The sequence below is a fragment of the Saccopteryx bilineata genome, chromosome 3, assembly GCF_036850765.1.
Source record: "Saccopteryx bilineata isolate mSacBil1 chromosome 3, mSacBil1_pri_phased_curated, whole genome shotgun sequence".
Lineage (NCBI taxonomy): Eukaryota > Metazoa > Chordata > Mammalia > Chiroptera > Emballonuridae > Saccopteryx > Saccopteryx bilineata.
The window spans coordinates 154445744-154467486 of NC_089492.1; the positions used below are offsets into that span (position 1 = coordinate 154445744).

At 45.2% G+C, this 21743-nt stretch overlaps 1 protein-coding gene across 5 annotated transcripts in view; it reads left to right on the forward strand.

Annotated features, from left to right (window-relative positions):
• Positions 1-21743, forward strand: part of UXS1 (UDP-glucuronate decarboxylase 1) — a 153978-nt gene that overhangs the window by 61902 nt on the left and 70333 nt on the right. For 4 of the 5 annotated variants that reach the window (XM_066267844.1, XM_066267841.1, XM_066267839.1 and 1 more), the window contains one exon: positions 21360-21420. The exons of the other annotated variant lie outside the window; for it this stretch is intronic. Coding sequence is in view for 3 of the 4 variants with exons in the window: in XM_066267841.1 (XP_066123938.1) it covers positions 21360-21420 (61 nt within the window). In the remaining variant the exon portion in view is untranslated. The remainder of the gene's footprint in view (positions 1-21359; positions 21421-21743) is intronic. 5 annotated transcript variants of the gene reach the window in all.

Genomic DNA, 21743 nt, shown 5'->3' on the forward strand with positions numbered 1-21743 from the left:
GCACTAAGCTACGAATGAAAAGAGAATTGTTAGCAGTACTAAGAGAGGCTAATCTTTCCCTTCTGGTACAGGCCAGAGTTTTGTCTACAGACTACACAGTAGCAGGTACCAGAGGCTGCCCCAGGCAGGCATACCAAACCTTATTGGCCTGCACACTAGAATCTTCTGGTTCTATGTGTAGAACTTATTATAGGCCGTATAATGGCGAACTTTTAATAGGCCATAGAGAAATTACCAAGCTGCCCTTTACAATGATGTCTCCCTGAGCACTCAAGGGATAATACACTTCTACCTTAGGCAGCCAGGTGCTAGTTGCCCAGGGAGTTAACTGGTGGCCCACCTCTAGTCTCTTACCCCATGATTGCCACCCATCATAGGTGTGGGGCCAGTACCTTCCAGAGCCATGTCCTTTGAAGCCGTTGGCCTTTAAGGAGGGCTGTTAGGGCAGGCAGGAGCACATTGCTCTGCCTTCCAAAGCCCAGCTTGAGTAAAATGTTCTTGGTGCATATCTGCAACTGGATGTGAGTAGCTTCCCAATGCAGGAAGGCCCCCAAAGGAGCTCGGCCACCTTGTCGGGTCTCTCATTCAAAATCCAGAGTGCTATCCACAAGTGGCATGCTCATCCAGCAAGGGAGCCGATGCCCCTCTCTTGTCTCAGTCCTTGCTTCAAGAGTCCATTATACCACCATTATACCACTCAGTGATATTAATAGCCTGTGGGTGGTTGGGAACGTGGTGTTTCCTGTCCACCCTCAGGTCTTGAGCCCATTGCTTCACCATGAAACCAGTGAGATGGGTACCGTTGTCACTTTCAAGAACCAGTGGCATCACAGATGGTCCAGATCCTGTATGACTGTCCTCCGGTCTGGGTTACGGTGGGGTAAGCAGCAAGCAGACCAGTGGCAGTATCTACACAGGTGACCACCTATTCGTACCTGTCTGATTTCAGTAAAGATCCAATGATGTCTGTCTGCTCCCATGTCAGTGGAACACGACGTCTTTGGATCTGTCCAGGTGACGCCAGTTGTCTCCGAAGGCGCTCCTTGGAACACACTGCATACTGGCCACAAGCTGTCAGTACTTCTGCATAGGACATAGGCAAGTTTCATACCTTAATCATAGTCCACATAGTTTTCTGCCCTGCATGGAGCTGATACCAGTGAAGCCACTCCACCATATCACCTGTTGGCGGAGTCTCCAACCATCACACCCTTGCCAGGGTGTCTGCCTCATTATTCCTGGGATGAGCTAGAAGGGAATGTCCCAGGACATGATATGATATACTATCACTTATTTCTGGTGTCATACTTCCCATAAGTCCTGCCACATGGCCTGACCCCATAGTGGGCAATGCATTACCATATACTGGTTAATATGTCAAGTAGCAATCCAAAGGGTCAGTCCACGATAGACAACTCAGCTGTTGGTGCAAGTTACCAGAGGTAAAGGTTCATTACCGGCAACTAGCAATATAGCTCTTAATTCCACCCATTGGCTGCTTTGGCCTGTGTTTGTGTCCATTTAAATAGTCTCAGTGGCCAGATGGAAGGTTACAGCCATCTACCTGGCAGGTTGGCCCCTGCTAGAGCCATCAGTATACCAGGCATCATTGGGGATGGGTGTCTGCCCTTCCTGGTAGGGACTGACTTCAGGTTCTGCCTCTTGAGCTCCAGCTGTGCCTGACTCTAGGGTTGCTTGGGTGACGGGACCCAAGACTTCCTGCAGTTCTGTCCTCAATGGGCCGGTGTTAAGAGCACAGCGTTGTTGCAAGTATGCACCCTAGTTGGCCAGGGTGGAAGTTTGTTGCCCAATTTCTCATCGATCCTACAATGGGGTATGTTGTCTTGACCGTAACTAGAGTGGTCATAATACTGTCAGTGGCTAGGAGGCAGCATACAGAGCTACAAGTTGTTTCTCACTAATAGTAACGGACTGCAGCACCTTTCTACAATTGGGACCAAAACCCAATAGGTTGCTATAAGCACTCTGTTGCCACAAACATCATCCAAAACCCTAAGAGGTCACATGGTCAAACACATTCAAAGCCTGTGCCATCTTGACAGCTCTCTTAGCTGCTGCAAAAGCACCTGTGTCTGCTCCGTCCAATCCCACTGAATTCCCTTCTGATTATATTGGGAGCACAGTAACTGAGCCAAACAGGGTATGAATGCTCACTAGTACCCCAACAGACCTAGAAATTCCTGTAACTGTTTTACTTTAGTGGGCACGGAGAACACCTGGATCTTATATATAACTGCGTCAGGGATAACTTTAGTCTTACCCAACCAAACAACTCCCAAGAACTTGACAGATAATTCAGGTCCTTATAATTTGCCCTCATTGACTGCCCAACCACAGGCTTTCAAATGGGACAGCAGAGTAGGGAATGCTTGCTCCAATTCTGGAAGAGAGTCACTGGTTAACACGATATCATCAATGTAATGGTACATACAAATTGCCTCTGGCTGTTTTCATTTAGCCAGGTCAGCAGCCACCAGCCCAGGACATAAGGTGGGGCTATGCAAATAGCCCTGTGGTACCTGCTGTGAAGGTCCATTGCCACCCTTATCAAGTGAAGGCACATTGGTCTTGACTCTGCAACTGCATCAATAGAGAAAAAGACACTAGCCAAATCTCCACAAAGTGGTATGTCCCCAACTCAGGGTTAGCCTTTCCATTGTCTGTGACAGCTTCCCTTCCTGTCTTAAACAACCAAGCTTCAGGCAATTGAACTTTTTCTTTGACTGTATTTTGAAAACTTTGTCTGGAGTAACAGTTGGGTCTTTAGAAGTTTACAAAAGAAAAATAACATTCTTTTAGGTTTATTTAATTTATTTTTCTGTTGCGCATCAACATTGTACAAGTTTTTTATCAAGTCCAGAATAAATGGGAGCATTTTTTTTATTTTGGTGTTCTCATTAAATGATTAAAGAAGAATAAGGATGAATAAAATTCATTGATCAAAATGTATTCATTTTCTTCTCCTTAATTGGTAGTTTTTATGTAGTCAGGAAAACTATTAATTTCACCTTTAATGGAGTGAAAGTTGTTAGTATTTTTAACAAATTCAGTTGTAATAAAAGATTATTTGTAAAAAAAGACAATTGGACTTTGGGTGACGGGAATGCAGCATAAGCGAATGACAAAATAACCTAGAGCTGTTTTCTCTGAACATATGTACCCTGATTTATCAATGTCACCCCATTAAAATTAATAAAAAAAAGATTATTTGTACTTTAAATTATTCTTGCCATATGATGCTGAAATTATACTGCTTGTAAAATTTCACTGGATAAGAGCAAGAATTTCTGACTTCAGTATGACTGGCATACTTTAGTTACCTGTTGTAAAGCCAGTATCTAAGGCCTTATCACAGCAGCCTGGCCCATGCAGGTTCGCATTGGATTCGGATGGTCGGTAAAGAAACAATGGAGCCAAGAACTGTTGGGCCATCATCTTTAATCCTAGCTTGCACCCGGCAGGCAAGTAAAAACACACATTGGGCTCCAAAACCCACTCATTCAGTGCTCACAAAGCTACTGACTTATCCGAGTTTCCTAGAATCACAGGTTTCTAGCTCCCCAGACTTATTCATCTCTGTTCCCCATCTCCTTCCTTCTCCCTGCACAAACTCTGCACAAACTGGCTTCTCACTCAGCACTCTGCCATCTTGGCTGCTTCTCCTGGCCTCCTCCACATGGCCTCTCTCTGCTCTCCTCTCTGCTCTCTCCTGTCTAATGCTAATAATCCCAGGAACCCAGAGAGCAAGCTCCTGTTCTGCCCTCATTTTATAGTGTAGAAATCCAAACCTTTAATTCAATATACAAAATAGGGAAGTCTCTGATACAAAGTCACTTATCTGGGGCATAATGGGATTGCACCACCCCACATCAAAAAGGGTGTGAAAGGCTTAGTCCTAAAACCAAGCCCCAGGCTACAAGGATCCTGCCTGCCCACAGCCCGCCCCCAACACACATTAATATCACCTGGGTGACAGGTTTCCGTGTGGGCAGCGCCATCTTTAACAAAGTGAGCATAATATATTTTATCTGCCCAACACCTGTGAAAAGTGAATCAATTAGATAACTTTCCTATGAGGCAGTGTCTTACAACATAAGATCTCTTTTAAAAGTGTGAGAATTATCGAATTCCCTTTGATACTTTTCTGATCTTTCCATTAACATATATAGTTACCCCCTGTACCCATTACATTCACCACTCAATTCCCTTCCCATCTGACAAATATCAGTCTGTTTTCTGTATGATTTTTGCTTTGCATTTCTTGTTTTTATTTTATTTTTTAGAGTCCACATGTGAGTGAAATCACACAGCACTTACCTTTCTCTGACTTATTCACATAACATGATACCCTCAAGATCCATCCATGTTATTGCAAATGGTAAGATTCTCTCCCTCCCTCCCACCCTCCCTCTTTTCCTTCCTTCCTTTCACTGGGTAATATTGCATTGTATATATCTACCACAACTTTTTATATTTATTCATCGATGGACATTTAGGTTGTTTCTATACCATGACTGTTGTAAATAAATAAATCTGCAGTGAATATAGGGCTGCATAAATCTTTTCAAATTAGTGTTTTTCATTTTTTTTTTTAGAATACCCACAAGTAGAATTTCTAGATCACATGGTTGTTTTACTTTTAATTTTTGAAGGGAAGTTCTTACTGTTTTCCACAGTGGCTGCTCCAACTTACTTTTCCACCAGTAGTGCACAAGGGTTCTCTTCTCTCCACATCCTCTCCAGCACTTACTTCTTATCTTTCTGAGAATAGTCATTCTGACATGTGTGAGGTCATATCATTCTGTGGTTTTAATTTTCATTTCCCTGATGATTAGTGATTGTAAAGCCAGCAGCCAAGGCTACCATCAGAGCAACCTCCTGGCCCATGCAGGTTCGCATTGGATTCGGACAGTCGGTAAAGAAACAACGGAGCCAAAAACTGATGGTCCATAGTCTTTAATCCTAGCTTGCACCTGGCGGGCAAGTAAAAACACACACTGGGCTCCAAAACCCACTCACATTCAGTGCTCACAAAGCTACTGACTTATCCGAGTTTCCTAGAATCAAAGGTTTGGCTCACCAGACTTTATATTCACCTATGTTCCCCATCTCCTTCCTTCTCCCTGCACAAACTGCACTAACTGCTTCTTCCTCAACACTCCGCCATCTTGGCTGCCTCTCCTGGCCTCCTCCACGTGGCCTTTCTCTGCTCTCTCTGCTCTCTCATGCTAATCATCCCAGGAACCAAGAGAGCAAGCTCCCGCTCCGTCCCCATTTTATAGTGTAGAAATCCAAACCCTTAATCCAATATACAAAATAGGGAAGTCTCTAATACAAAGTCACTTCTCTGAGGCATGATTGGATTGTATCACCCCACATCAAAAAGGGTGTGAAAGGCTTAGTCCCAAAACCAAGCCCCAGGCTACAGGGATTCTGCCTGCCCACAGAGACACACATTAATATCACCTGGGCAACGGCCTCCACGTGAGCAGCGCCACTTTAACAAAGTGAGCATAATACATTTTATCTGCCCAACAATCCACCCCTATGTTCACTTTACTACCCACAATCTATACCACTGGCATCCCTGTGCAAGGAAATTAGAACATTACACAAATTACAACAGCAAAAATCATACAGTTTCAACAATTACAAAGGTACATTTCACCAATATCTGAGCACCTTGCCAAAAGCGCAAAATGTCCTCGGCCTTCTTTCTAGCCACGGGAAAAGCTTCCTGGGGTAGGGAAGGGCCTCCATCAAAGCCACCCTCCACCCCCATCAGGGTATTTCACATTGTCCAAAATCCGTAATTCGTAAGTCCATCCAACAAAGGAGCCAATGCCCACTCAGGTCGTAGTCCAGGAAATCAGTCCGTGAACATGGGGCGTCAGCCACCCCCCTCATCCCTGCCTTCCTGGCAGGTCTTACACTGTCCCAAAGAGGGCCACATGGCAATGGCAGTCAGCATTTCCATCTCTGCTCCGGATAGCATGCCCAGCCCTATGTCCCAAAATCGCAGACCTGCCGGGGCCGCAGTAGGTGCTCCTTCCAGCTGGGCTTCCATCTTTTGGAGACTGTAGATCACAACTCCAGCTCGATTCTCCTCATCTTCCAAAGAGGAACTGAAAACACCAGCTCCCACTGCAGGGCTCGAGTCCTGGGCTGCCGCAGCCTTCTGCTCCACAGACCTTGCAGCTCCGGACCCGATCTCAGCTTCAGCCTCAACCTCAGCCCTGGCCTCCCGCCGCTGCTGGCTCTCCACCACATCCAGGGCAATCTGCAACTCACGAACCCGTGATTCCTCCTCCAGCAGCTGCTCCATTTCCAGGTGAATCTCGCAAACCTGGTTGGCCTCCTCCTCCTCCAGCGCTTCCTTCAGCTCCAGGGTCAGCATCTCTTTCTCCCTCGTTTGCTCCAGCTCCTTCCACTGCTTGGTTGGCAGGTCCCGGGCAGCCTCTTCCACAGAGCTCTCAGTTTCCTCACACATGGCTGTAAAAGTCAGCCAGCCTACGGTCCCCAAAAGGACAGCCATGGGGAACCATAACAGCAGCCAGTCCTCTACTCCACCACTCAAAGGCTCCTTGCCGATCTGTATCGAATCCTGCCACAGACTATGCCAAATGTAAAGCCAGCAGCCAAGGCTACCATCAGAGCAGCCAAAGTGAGCATAATACATTTTATCTGCCCAACAGTGATGTTGAGCATATTTTCATGAACCTGCTGGCCATCTGTATGTTTTCTTTGGAAAAATGTCTGTTCAGATCCTCTGCACGTTTTTTAATCAGTTGCTTTTTTTTTGTTATTGACTTGTATGGATTCTTTATATATTTTGAATTTAACCCCTTATCAGATACATGATTTGCAAATATCTCCAATTTAGTTGGTAAAGCCAGTAGCCAGGGCTACCATCACAGCAGCCTGGCCCACGCAGGTTCGCATTGGATTTGGACAGTCGGTAAAGAAACAACAGAGCCAAAAGCTGATGGACCATCATCTTTAATCCTAGCTTGCACCTGGCGGGCAAGTAAAAACACACACTGGGCTCCAAAACCCACTCACATTCAGTACTGACTTATCCGAGTTTCCTAGAATCACAGGTTTCTAGCTCACCAGACTTATTCACCTCTGTTCCCCATCTCCTTCCTTCTCCCTGCACAAACTCTGCACAAACTGGCTTCTCATTCAACACTCCGCCATCTTGGCTGCTTCTCCTGGCCTCCTCCATGTGGCCTTTCTCTGCTCTGCTCCCTCTGCTCTCTCATGCTAATTTCAGGAACCAAGAGAGCAAGCTCCCATTCTGCCCCCATTTTATAGTGCAGAAATCCAAACCTTTAATTTAATATACAAAATAGGGAAGTCTCTAATACAAAGTCACTTATCTGGGACATGAGGGGATTGCACCGCCCCACATCAAAACAGGGTGGGAAAGGCCTAGTCCTAAAACCAAGCCCCAGGCTACAAGGATCTTGCCTGCCCACAGCCCGCCCCCAACACACATTAATATCACCTGGGCAACGGGCTTCCATGTGGGCAGCGCCATCTTTAACAAAGTGAGCGTAATATATTTTATCTGCCCAACAGTAACCTTTTCATTTTCTTGATGGTTTCCTTTGTTGTATGAAAGCTTTTTAGTTTGATGAAGTCCCATTTATTTATTTTTGCTTTTGTTGCTGTTGCCTTTGGAGTCAGATCCAGGAAATCATTGCCAAAACCAGTGTCAGTGAGCTTGCCACCTATGTTTTCTTCTAGGAGTTTTATGGTTTCAGGGCTTAGTTCAAGTCTTCAGTCCATTTTCAGTTGATTTTTGTGTGTGGTGTTATTGGTGGAGTTTCATTTTTTTTTTTTTTGCATGTTTAGTTTTTCCAATCCATTTATTGAAGAGACTTTTTTCCATTGTATATTGTTGCCTCCTTTGTCTCGATTGATTAACCATATATTCGTGGGTTTATTTCTTGGCTCTCTACTCTGTTCTATTGATCAGTGTATCTGTTTTTTTGCCAATACCATACTGTTTTGATTACTAGAGCTTCTAATATAGTTTGATGCTGGGGAGCATGATGCCTCCAGCTTTGTTCTTCTTTCTCAAGATTATTTTGGCTACTTGGGATCTTTTGTGGTTCCATAAAAATTTAGGATTGTTTTCTGTGAAAAATGTCATTGAAGTTTTGATACAGATTGCGTTTAATGTAGATTGCTTTGGGTAAAATGGATATTTTAACACTACTAATCTTCCATTCTATGGGCATGAAATATTTGTGTCTTCAATTTCTTTCATCTTTATGTGTTGGAATCCATGGGAGTCTGAAAGACCAGAGTAACAGGCTTTATTGAAAGGAAGAAAGGAACCCTGCCGGGCACTTCTCTGGGGGAGAAGAGTGCTGGTTACAGATTAGGGGCAAGATATATAGTGTTTGGGAAAGCCTGAGGGGATACTGAGGCAAGAGTCTGGTATGTCTAGAATGCTCCTCCTTGGGGGGCTTCAAGCATGTGGGTGTTCAAAAGTCCTGGTATGTCCGGAGCCCCTCCATAGGGCAGCTTGTCAGCGTTTTGGAATCCTCTGTCTCAGGGGCGATAGTCCAGTAAGGGTGAGGTCTGACAGATAAGTGGAACATTAAGACGGCAGTTTGGAATACACATATCTATCATTATGTCTTATAGTTTTCAAAGTACACATATCTTTCACGTCCTTGGTTGAATTTATTCATGGGTATGTTGTTCTTTTGATGCAATCATAAATGGGGTTGTTTTCTTAATTCCTCTTTCTGATAGTTCTTTGTTATTGTGTAGAAAAGAGATTTTTTTCATATAGAATTTGTACCCTGCAATTTTACTGAATTTGTTCATTAGTTCTAACAGTTTTTTGGTAGTCTCTAGGGTTTTCTATTTATAAAATTATGTTCTCTGTAAATAGTGAGTTTTACTTCTTCCTTCCCAATTTGTATGCCTTTTATTTATTTGTCCTGCCTAATTGTTTTGTCTAGGACTTCCAATACTGTGTGAATGAAACTGGTGAGAATGTGCATCCTTATCTTGTTCCTTAGAGGAAAAGCTTTCACTTTTTTACTATTAACTATTGTGGGTCTGCTATATATGGCCTTTATAATGTTCAGGTAAGTGTTGTCCATACCCACTTTATTAAGAGTTTTTCTTTTTAATGGATGTTCAATTTTTTCAAATGCTTTGTCTGTAGTTATTGATATGATCATATAATTTTTATCTTTAATTTTGTTAATGTGGTGTATCACATTGATTGAACTGAGGTCAGGTGGAGAATGTTAGTGGGACCCCCTTCTTGGGAGGTCTCTTAGGCAGGAGCTCAGTATGGATAAAAGTAGGCCCTACTCTGGAGCCTAATCCCTCAGCCAATGCTGAATACTCCAATTCTATTTCTCCCCAGAGAGGTGAGCAGCAGGTTTAGGTTGGATGGGGCTGGCTATCCCCTCTGCAGAAGTACTTTTAGCTGAAGAGCTCTTGGTTTCAAGAAGAAAGATTAAGAGAGTCTCCCTCTGGGGCTGATTATGAGCCTTCCCCCAGAAGGTGGCTAAGGCCCTCAACTGGTTCTAGCAGTAGGCTCTAAGGAACTTACACTTTGAATGTCTGAGCTCTAACCCTCTTTCCCTTTCTTTTGTGTAATTTAGCCCAGTGGGGGAGGGTATTTGGGACTTGGGCCTGCTGACTGTGAGGCTCTACCTTGCCCAGTACATGTGAGCTGCTCTGTAGGTACAGACCATAGAAAGTGGAATTTGCTCCACCTGGGTATGGTGTCTGATGAGCTTTCCTTTGGATATACTGCTAGTATTGCTAGTTGGATCCTTCTCTGATGTCTGGAGATGGCCACTGTATGTGTTAATTCTGGCTCTCTTAGGAGGGAACCTTTGCAGACCAGTGTAAGACACTGCCTGTGACTGGCCCTCAGCAACCTTTTTGGAGTTAAAATCAATCCAGAGTTTGTGGCTGCCTCTGCTGGGTTTAGGTGCACATGGAAGGACCAAGCCACACACCTAGAATGGCTTTTACCAGCACTGGGCCTCAGGGCAAGTCAGCAGAAGACAGGAGGTTCCCTGAGATTCCTCCTGCTGCCTCTGTTTTCTGGCTTCTAATCAGGAATCAGGAAAGATGGTGGGTGGGATTCCCACCCCAGGGCTCCAGGTACCCACCCCAGGTATAAAGCCAGAAGCCACGGCCACTATCACAGCAGCCCGGCCCATACAGGTTCCCATTGGATTCGGATAGTCGGTAAAGAAACAACGGAGCCACAAACTGGTGGGTCATAGTCTTTAATCCTAGCTTGCACCCAGCGGGCAAGTAAAAACACACACTGGGCTCCAAAACCCACTCACATTCAGTGCTCACAAAACCACTGACTTATCCGAGTTTCCTAGAATCAAAGGTTTCTATTCTAGCCTTATTCTCCTTAGTTCCCCATCTCCTTCCTTGTCCCAGATACAAACTCTGCACAAACTGGCATCTCACTCAGCACTCCGCCATCTTGGCTCCTTCTCCTGGCCACATGGCCTCTTTCTGCTCTCTGCTCTCTCATGCTAATCATCCTAGGAACCAAGAGAGCAAGCTCCTATTCTGCCCCTATTTTATAGTGTAGCTTCACAACCTTTAATCCAATATACAAAATAGGGAAGTCTCTAATACAGTCACTTCTCTGAGGCATGATTGGATTGTACCGCCCCACAGCAAAAAGGGTGGGAAAGGCCTAATCCCAAAACCAAGCCCCAGGCTACAAGGATTCTCAACACACATTAATATTACCTGGGCAACGGCCTCACGTGGGCAGCGCCATTTTTAACAAAGTGAGCATAATACATTTTATCTGCCCAACAATCCACCCCTATGCTCACTTTACTACCCACAATTTACATCACCGGCATCCCTGTGCCAGGAAATTAGGCACATTACACAAATTACAACAGCACAAATCATACAGTTTCAACAATCACAAAGGTACACTTCACCAGTCTCTGAGCACTTAGCCCAAAGCGCAAAATGTCCTCGGCCCTCTTTCTAGCCACGGGAAAAGTTTCCCGGGGCAGGGGAGTGCTTCCAGCAAAGCCACCCCCCCACCCCCATCAGGGTATTTCACATTGTCCAAAATCCGTAATTCGTAAGTCCATCCAACAAAGGAGCCAATGCCCACTCAGGTCGTAGTCCAGGAAATCAGTCCAACCGCATGGGGCATCAGCCACCCCCTCATTCCTGCCATCCTGGCAGGTCTTACACTGTCCCAAAGAGGAGCACATGGCAATGGAAGTCAGCATTTCCATCCCTGCTCCGGCAAGCTTGTCCAGCCCTATGTCCCAAAATCGCAGACCTACCAGGGCCGCAGTAAGTGCTCCTTCCAGCTGGGCTTCCATCTTCTGGAGACTGCAAATCACAACTCCAGCCCAATTCTCATCCTCCAAAGAGGAACTGAAAACACCAGCTCCCGCTGCCAGGCTCAAGCCCCGGGCTGCCGCCACCTTCTGCTCCGCAGACGTTGCAACTCCGGACCCGGCCTCGGCCTCGGCCTTGGCCTCAGCCCTAGCCCCGGCCTCCTGCCGCTGCTGGCTCTCTGCAACATTCAGGGCAAGCTGCAACTCACAAACCTCTGAATCCTCCTCCAGCGTTTGCTCCATTTCCAGGCGAATCTTGAACACCTGGTTGGCCTCCTCCTCCAGCATTTCCTCCAGCTCCAGGGTCAGCATAGATTTCTCCTGCGTTTGCTCCAGCTCCTTCTGCTGCTCGGTTTGCAGGTCCCAGGCAGCCTCTTCCACAGAGCTCTCGGTTTCCTCACGCATGGCTGTAAAAGTCAGCCAGCCTACGATCCCCAAAAGGACAGCCATGGGGAACCCTAACACTAGCCAGTCCTCTACTCCACCACTCAAAGGCTCCTTGCCGATCTGTATCGAATCCTGCCACAGACTACGCCAAATGTAAAACCAGGAGCCAGGACCACCATCACAGCAGCCTGGCCCATGCAGGTTTGCATTGGATTCGGACAGTCGGTAAAGAAACAACGGAGCCACAAACTGGTGGGCCATAGTCTTTAATCCTAGCTTGCACCCGGCGGGCAAGTAAAAACACACACTGGGCTCCAAAACCCACTCACATTCAGTGCTCACAAAACCACTGACTTATCCGAGTTTCCTAGAATCAAAGGTTTCTAGCTCACCAGCCTCCTTCCTTGTCCCAGATACAAACTCTACACAAACTGGCATCTCACTCAGCACTCCACCATCTTGGCTCCTTCTCCTGGCCACATGGCCTCTTTCTGCTCTCTGCTCTGCTCCCTCTGCTCCCTCTGCTCTCTCATGCTAATCATCCTAGGAACCAAGAGAGCAAGCTCCTATTCTGCCCCTATTTTATAGTGTAGCTTCACAACCTTTAATCCAATACACAAAATAGGGAAGTCTCTAATACAGTCACTTCTCTGAGGCATGATTGGATTGTACCGCCCCACAGCAAAAGGTGGGAAAGGCCTAATCCCAAAACCAAGCCCCAGGCTACAAGGATTCTCAACACACATTAATATTACCTGGGCAACGGCCTCACGTGGGCAGCGCCATTTTTAACAAAGTGAGCATAATACATTTTATCTGCCCAACACCAGGGCTCCAGGTATAGGTCTGTCCGGATTTTTTTTTACAAACCTCAGTAGTGTGTGGCCACTAAGAGTCCAGTGATTGTGGCCATTGATACTCAGAGATTTGGTCTATCCACAGTCTGGACAGTTTCTACTGAATCTCCCGTGGGGTGGAAGTGCCAGTCATATTTTCAGGAAAGTGGGGGGGGGGAAGAGCTCCAGCCTTAACATCATACAACTGAGTCACTGTCACCCCAAGTCTTTTCATCCCCGGGCTTCCTTGCCAAAGCTGCTTACTTCTCTTCAGGGCCCAATCTACATAGGGTGGGGCAAGAGAGACTCCCAAGGGCGGGTCAGTTGCTTTCCTTCAGGCTGATGCTGCAAGGAGGGGATTGCTCCACCCATGAAAGACAGCTACAGCTGTATTGGTGAATGACTCAGCACAGGGATTCCTGTGGCTGTCCCCACTATGTCTCTTCCTGGGCTGCCAATTTCACAATCTCGTCACAGGACTCTAGTGTCAGCCTTCCCTGTGCCAGAGCCACGATTACTGGCTGTGAAGGAGATTTTCTGTGTTGGCCCTTTAAGAGAGTGCCTGTTGTCTCTGAGCTCTCCTGTCTCTTTCTTGCAAATAGAAACCTCGCCTTTTTTCACTGTCAAATGCTATGTGGGTACCTCTTCTAGGCTCTGGCGCTCTAGGCTTGGGCATCAGGCCTGGGGATTAGGCCCCACACCTCTCAGGAAAAACCTCCCTGCTGTCTCTCCAGACCCTCAGCTCCCACTTGCTCCTCCCTGGGAGCAGGGTAGCCCTTTTTGTGTCTCTGCCCTTCCTACCAGTTTTGATGTGGCTTCTTCTATGACTCCTTGGTAATAGACTCCTGTTCATTTAGTCCTGAGTTGGTTTTTCAGGATGATTGTTCATAAATTTAGCAGTAAGTCTGGTTTGTTTCTGGGAGGAGGTGGGTGAAATGTCCATCCACCTACTCCATCACCATCTTGGACCTGTATTTTTCTTGTGATTGATTTCTAGTTTCATACCATGATGGTCATAGAAGATTGTTGATATGGTTTCAGTTTTCTTAAATTTATTGAGCCTTGTTTTGTTTCATAGCATGTGGTGTGACCTTGCAAATTGTTGGGCAGATAAAATATATTATGCTCACTTTGTTAAAGATGGCACTGCCCACATGGAAGCCGGTCTCCAAGGTGATGATATTAGTTGCCCTTCTCGCTTGGAATGGGCGTAATTATATTAATGTGTGTTGGGGGCGGGCTGTGGGCAGGCAGGATCCTTGTAGCCTGGGGTTTGGTTTTAGGACTAAGCCTTTCCCACCCTTTTTGATGTGGGGTGGACTTTGTATCAGAGACTTTCCTATTTTGTATATTGGATTAAAGGTTTTGATTTCTGCACTATAAAGTGGGGCAGACCGGGAGCTTGCACTCTTGGTTCCTGAGATTAGCGTTAGAGAGGAGAGCAGAGAAAGGCCATGTGGAGGAGAGGAGAAGCAGCCATGATGGTGGAGTGCTGAGTGAGAAGCCAGTTTATGCAGAGTTTGTGCAGGGAGAAGGAAGGAGATGGGGAACAGAGGTGATTAAGTCTGGGGAGCTAGAAACCTGTGATTCTAGGAAACTAGGATAAGTCAGTAGCTTTGTGAGCACTGAATGTGAGTGGGTTTTGGAGCCCAGTGTGTGTTTTACTTGCCTGCCTGGTGCAAGCTAGGATTAAAGATGATGGCCCACCAGTGCTTGACTCCACTGTTTCATTACCGTCTGTCCGAATCTAATGCGAACCTGCATGGGCCAGGCAGCTGTGATGGTGACCGTGGATACTGGCTTTACACAAATGTAATATGTGCACTTGAAAAGAATGTATATTCTCCTTTGGGGTGAAATGTTCTGTGTATTTTCAATTAAATGCATCTGCTCTAGTGTGTCATTTGAGTCTCCCGTTTTCGTGCTCATTTTCTGTTTGGAGGATCTCTTCAATTTTGTCAGTGGGGCCTTAAAATCCACTACTATACCTGTATTATTGTCGATCTCTTCCATTATGTTTATGAAGATTTGCTTTAGATATTTAAGTGCTCCTGTATTGGGTGCAGAAATTTTTATAGGGATTATATCTTGTTCAACTGCTCCCTTTATCATTATATGGTGTTGTTCTTTGTCTCTTACTACAGCCTTTGTTTTAAAGTCTATTTTGTTTAATATAAGTATTGCTACCCCAGCTTTTTTACCTTTCCAATTGCTGTAAATGTCCCTTTTTTGATCTCTTTACTTTTAGGCTTTGTGTATCTTTATCTCTTATAGATAAGATGAATGTCTTGTTTTCATATCCATTCAGCTACCCTTTATCTTTTGCTCAGAACATTTAAGCCATTTACATTTTAAGTGATTATTGATAGGTACATATTTATTGCCATTTTATTCTTTTCACTATATTTTATTTTATTTTTCTTCTTCTTGTATCTTTAATATTCCTTGTAGTACTGGTTTGGGGTTAACAAACTCATTTACCTTTTTCTTGTCCTGGAATCTCTCTTATTTCTCCTTTAATTTTAAATGATAACCTTGCTGGGTAAAGTAGTCTTAGTTGTAGGTCCTTGCTTTTTAGCACTTTGAATATTAATGCCAGTCCCTGTTTTTCTTTTTAAATATTTTATTATTTTTTTGAGAGAGGCAGGGAGAAAGAGACGGGAATATCGAGCTGCTCCTGTGTGTGCCCTGACTGGGGAATTGAATTGGCAACTTTCATGATCCAGGACGGCGTCCAACCAACCAAGCTATCTGGCCAGGGCTTTGTTTTGTTTTGTTTTGTTTTTTAATATAGACAGAGAGAGGGAAGGGAAGAGGAAGCATTTATTTGTTGTTCCACTCAGTTGTGCATTCACTGGTTGCTTCATATGTGTGCCCTGACCAGGGATCGAACCTGCAACTTTTTTGGGGGATGACACTCTTAACTGACTGAAATAACTGGCCAGGTCCCTGTCCCTTCTTATCTGAAATGTTTTTGTTGAGAAATGAGCAGACAGTCTTATGGAAGCTCCCTTGTAGGTAACTAACTGTTTCTTGAAGCTTTTAAAATTTTCTCTTGGTCTTGAACCTTTGTCATTTTAATTATGACGTGTCTTGGTATGGGGCCTTTTTGGGTCCATCTTGTTTGGGACTCTGCATTTTCTGGACTTGTGTATTTTTCTACTTCACCAGATTAGGAAACTTTTCTGTCCTTATTTATTTAAATAGGTTCTTGATCACTTGCTCCTTCTCTTCTGATACCACTGTGATAAAGATGTTGTTACGCTTCATGTTGTCCCACTCGTCCCTCAAACTGTCCTCACTTAAAAAAAATTTTTTTTTCATTTCGCTGCTCTTATTGGGTGTTTTTTTCTACTTTGTCTTCCAAATTGCTGAGTCCACTCTTTGTTTCATCTAAGCTAGTTTTTTTCTTCTAGTGTATTCTTTGTTTCTAACTGGTTGTACTTTATGGTTCCTATGTCCTTATGTTGAACATCTTATAACCGTTTCTTTGAACTCTGTAGCTGATTAATTGCTTGCCTTTATTTCATTTTGCTCTTTTTCTGGTGATTTCTATTGTTCTTTCATTTGGGCTCTGTTTCTTTGTTTCCTCATTTTGGCTGCCTCTGTGTTTTTTGTTTTCTTTGTATTAGGTAGATCTGCTGTGACTCTCTGTCTTGATAGAGTGGCCTTATGTAGTAAGTGTCCTCAGGAGCCATGATGCAGTCTCCTTGGTCACCCGAGCTGGGTGCTCCAGGAATGTTGCCTGTGTGGGTTGTGTGTTTCTCCTGTTGTAATTGAGTCGTGATTGCTCTTGGTTCGTTTGTGTGTGGGATTTACTCTCAGGCTGGCTGACTGTGAGGCTCAACCCTGATCCCAGTGTGCCTGTTGCTGTGCAGGTGCTGACTATAGGAAGTGGAATTTGCCTCAGTGGGGTCTGGTGCCTGCCAAGATCTTTCTTTGGTTTGCTGTTTGTGAAGCTAATTGGATCCTTCTCTGATGTTGTCCAATGCTGGCTGATAGGTGTGTTGGTTCTTGGCCTTTGGGAAGGGACTATGGTGCAGGCCAGTTTTAGACGCTACTTGTGACTGGCCCTGGTTAACATGTGGAGGTATAAGCAGTTCACAGTTTGTGGCTGCCTCTACTGGGCTTAGGTGCATGTGGGAAGGACCATGCTTTGCACCAAGGCTGACTTTTGCCAGCATCAGGCCCAGGGCAGATCAGCAAATGTTCCAAGTCACCCTGAGAGCTGCCTGTAGCTACTTCCACATGTAGGCTGCCTGTTAGGCTCAGTCACTGTTGGGCAGATAAAATGTATTATGCTCACTTTGTTAAAGATGACACGAGGAGGCCATCGCCCAGGTAATATTAATGTGTGTTGGGGGTGGGCTAAAGGCAGGCAGAATCCTTGTAGCCTGGGGCTTGGTTTTGGGATAAGCCTTTCCTACCCTTTTTGATGTAGGGTGGTACAATCCAGTCATGCCTCAGAGAAGTGACTTTGTATTAGAGACTTCCCTGTTTTGTATATTGGATTAAGGGTTTGGATTTCTACACTATAAAGTGGGGATGGAGCAGGAGCTTGCTCTTGGTTCCTGGGATGATTAGCATGAGAGAGCAGAGGGAGCAGAGCAGAGAGCAGAGAAAGGCCACGTGGAGGAGGCCAAAAGAAGCAGTCAAGATGGTGGAGTGTTGAGTGAGATGCCAGTTTGTGCATAGTTTGTATCTGGGATAAGGAAGGATATGGGGAACTGAGGAGAATAAGGCTGGTGAGCTAGAAACCTTTGATTCTAGGAAACTCGGATAAGTCAGTGGCTTTGTGAGCACTGAATGTGAGTGGGTTTTGGAGCCCAGTGTGTGTTTTTACTTGCCCGCCGGGTGCAAGCTAGAATTAAAGAAAATGGCCTATCAGTTTTTGGCTCCATTGTTTCTTTACCGACTGTCCGAATTCAATGCGAACCTGCATGGGCCAGGCGGCTGTGATGGTGGCCTTGCCTCCTGGCTTTACAGTCACTGAGAGAGCCTTTGGTGGTACTTGAGTTGCATGAGGTTGATTCTCAGTGAGTCACCAAATAGGGGCGAGTTGTGTTCACCAGAGTGATATAGATTTAAAATCGTTGCCAGTGCTGAGTCTGAGGTCATTTAGCCAATGTCTCTGGATGTACTAAGTCTACCTGCCAGTCAGTGGGTACTTGCATATTTTTGTTGTAAAGTATCATACCCCAGATGCTGAAAAGTACCGTACTTCAATTCCGTGGGTTCACGTAGAGACACCAAGTCCAGATGAATTTTGAAGGATTTTATTAAAGGAGATTTATTTAATATGCCGGCCGCATATGACATGGGGCATCTGCAGACCCAAATTGTGTACCCCAAATACATCTTAGGGGCTGGTTATATACCCTTGATCACACAGGCTGGATGGGAAGCATGACATCATGACACAAACTTATAACATTTGTTTAGGGGATCCACAGAAACATTAAGCATCTCAAGGCAATACAATCAAACATACTTACAAATCTTTTAGTATCTGTCTCCCCTCCTTTGCCTAGACTCTAGGTATGTTACTCTCAGGATTCCAGGAAGGGGGGAGGAACTACAATCAATGTAAGGTGGTATGTAAATTCTGTCTCTTATTGAAAGGTAAAAGAAGTTCCTCAGTTAACCTTTATTCTTTAGTTAGAACTAAATGACCCATTGTCCTTGCAAGCCAGAAACTTCTACATACTTCGCCCTCCCCTCCCCAAAGGAAGGACGGGACAGGAAAGCCTGACCTTTTCTCCTAGAATATCAATATTAATTTTGCAGCTTTTTGGTACCTTACTACACCTTTGGGTTTTGACAGGGTCTCGGAGTCATCGAGGTGAGGCCAACAGAGACCAAGATAGACCCAGACAGACCAAAATTTGTCCATGTTAAGGAGAGCTCTGTTCAGGTCTGGTGTGTGAGCGAAAAATGGTTCCTGTCTAGAGCCATGCAACTCAGTCTGTCCTAGATTTTCCTGGGAAGAGAGGGAGCCTAGCAGGGTGGTTCCACTGGCAGTTAGGAGTATGGAAATAATGGATATCCAGTGAGGGGGAGGTCCTGATAAGGCTTGGGGGGGGGGGATGCAGAGTGGCCCCCTGCCTCACAGCCACACATATCAGTCTGTTCTTTAGTTTGCCTCAACCTCAGCAGGGTGGAGCCACTGGAAGTCAGGTGGGCAGGACCATCAGAGCGTGGAGAGTTGGGCTAGCAGACCTCCTGTGAGGAGTAAGCTTCAGTCAGGGAAGGTGGGGGGTATGCTTCCTGCCTCAGAGCCACATGAGAGTCAGTCATTGACACCCTGAGTCTGCCCAGGCCTCTACACCTTGGCCATGGCAGCTGATTCCTTAGGGAGATGTATGCTCTGCAGGGTGGGGCAAGAGGGAGTCAGAGGTTGGGGCTGTTGCTTTCCCCCAGGAAGATACACCACAGAGGGAAGTGCTCCACGCATGAAAGATGATGTCTGTGGTGTGGGAGGATGACTCAGCACGTGGACCCCAGTAGCTGTCTCTTCAGCTTTCTCCCCTGAACCACAAACTCCAATTTTTCCTCTTGCAAGTCCAGTCTAGTCCACCCTCCATCTGGCTTGTCACTTTGAGCAGAGTGACCCCCAAGAAATATTTTTGAAAGGTAATGATTATATGTTTATTAATTCAGAGAAAGAAATGGGGAGAGTGCCATTCTGTAGTCCTAGTAAGTGGATTATGTGGACTTCTTTTTTTTATTGCATCCCCATTTCTTAATACTTTGATTATATGCCATTTTTAAAATTTCATCTTTATGTCATTGAATGTTCTTTGAATAGATAGCAAATAATGATAATTTAAATTTTAAGAAAAACATCTTTACTGGCTGTTCATTAAATAGCAAGGTTGGAGTCTGAAACAGCATAAAGTAATGATAAAGAAATAATTTGGGGCACAAGTAAAGATTTATTATTTAATTCATATTTCAAACCACTGGCAAGGTATAGAGTTCAGGTTAAGCCTGCAATGGTGGATGTGAGGTCTCAGTGAAGGCAGGGGGAATTGGGGCAGGTGTGAGGGCACACAAGCATTGTTGATGTTTCTTTTGCTATCCTCCACCTGCATGGTTCAGGAAGTGTTTAGAATGACAGAAAGTGTCACGTCCCAAAGCAGACATCTGTCAAGCGCCCTCAGGCCGCAGGATGGCTGTGATGAAGGTGGCCCTACCCTGCTCCACAGCAGTAGGCACACTCACTGAGGGGGGCAGTGCTAAGGACATCCCCTGTCGTTTCAGGCTGATCACTTTATGAGGGATACAAATGTCTACGCAATATGTTGTACACCTGAAACTAACATAATATTGTATGTCAACTGTAATTAAAAAATAAATTAAAAAAAGAAAAAAGACGGCCCTTGCCTGGCGGACAGCAGGAAGCACTAACTAAGGTGCATATTAATATGAAGGAAGGCTGGGCTTCTCACCGATTCCCTCAGACTGTCCCACCCGCCTCCTTGTTTCTGTGTCTGCAGGGGGAACTTGACATTTTGAGAACCTGGAAGCTCAAAATAGAGAAATTTGATTGCATTGTTCCACGTTCCAAGTTAACCATGGAGGAAATGCATTCTGAGTCCCAGCTGGCTATGTGGAGGGGGTGAAGATGGTTCCCCTGGCCCAGCACCACTCCAATGAAAATAATGACAATAGTGCCGATTTCTTGAACTTGTTTAAAACACTTTAAGAAAGGCTATTTCAAAGCTGCACTTGGCAGTTCTCATTTGACATCTTACATGCGATTTATGCTACTATCATTGTGGGTTGGGACTCATGGCACCTTTACCTGGGACAAGATGCATTAAAAGATAAAATGAGACATATAGTAGATTCTGAACAGATGGTGAGAGATAGAGTGCTGATGCTCAGTTGTTTTGCCCAGGGGCACGAGTTGGGATGGAGTTGTGAACCCTCCTGAATCTGGAGGCCCAGCTGTGCTATCCCCCCAAGGCACTTCTCCTACTTTGGGTCTGTGACTTTAGGCAGCTGCCTTCTTCCTTCCAGGCCCTGATGGGCATCTTGAGATTGTCGCTACCTCCTTCGTTTTGTGTTTAGCTTTGGCTTCAGGGAGCCTACACATTCTTCAGTTTTCCTTTCTGGGGATAAAATCTCAAGGCAAACCCTTATCTTGGTTTGAAGCAAGGAGTATGATATGTTAGCTCTTTCTTGAATTCAAATTAGCCATTGATGGCTTAGTTTCTGCCACACTCTCTTGGAGTGGAGAGAGAAGGGACAAACAATAACAGTTCTCAAATTGGGTACTCGTGTTTTTTTTGTTTTGTTTTTTTTTCCTGAAGCTAGAAACGGGGAGAGACAGTCAGACAGACTCCCGCATGCGCCCGACTGGGATCCACCCAGCACGCCCACCGGGGGCGATGCTCTGCCACAACCAGAGCCACTTTAGTGCCTGGGGCAGAGGCCAAGGAGCCATCCCCAGCGCCCGGGCCATCTTTGCTCCAATGGAGCCTCGGCTGTGGGAGGGGAAGAGAGATACAGAGAGGAAGGAGAGGGGGAGGGGTGGAGAAGCAGATGGGCGCTTCTCCTGTGTGCCCTGGCCGAGAATCGAACACGGAACTTCTGCACACCAGGCTGACGTTCTACCACTGAGCCAACCGGCCAGGGCCTGTGGGTACTCGTTTTGATGGGAGAGAAAATACTCACAGGAGATGTTTGACTTTTTCATTTTTAATCTCTTTGTATTATACAGCTTCACCCAGAAATACCCACCAGTAAAATTTTTATCAGAAAAGGATCGTAAAAGAATTTTGGTAAGTTTGCATGTCTGATTAATATTTGTCATATTAAAAAACTTGCTTTATAAACTGAGGTATAATTCACACACCATAAAATTTATCATTATAGAATATACAATTCAATGGTTCATATAGTATAGTCACAGAGCTGAAACAGCATCACATTCTAATTCTAAAATATTTTCATCACCCCCAAAAGTACCTACTCCATACCAGTTAGCAGTCATTTATCATCCTCCTCAACTCCAACTCCTGGGGCAAAACTACTTTCTATCTTTATGGATTTTACTGTTTTGGACATTTCATATGAACAAAATGATACATTATGTGGTCTTTAG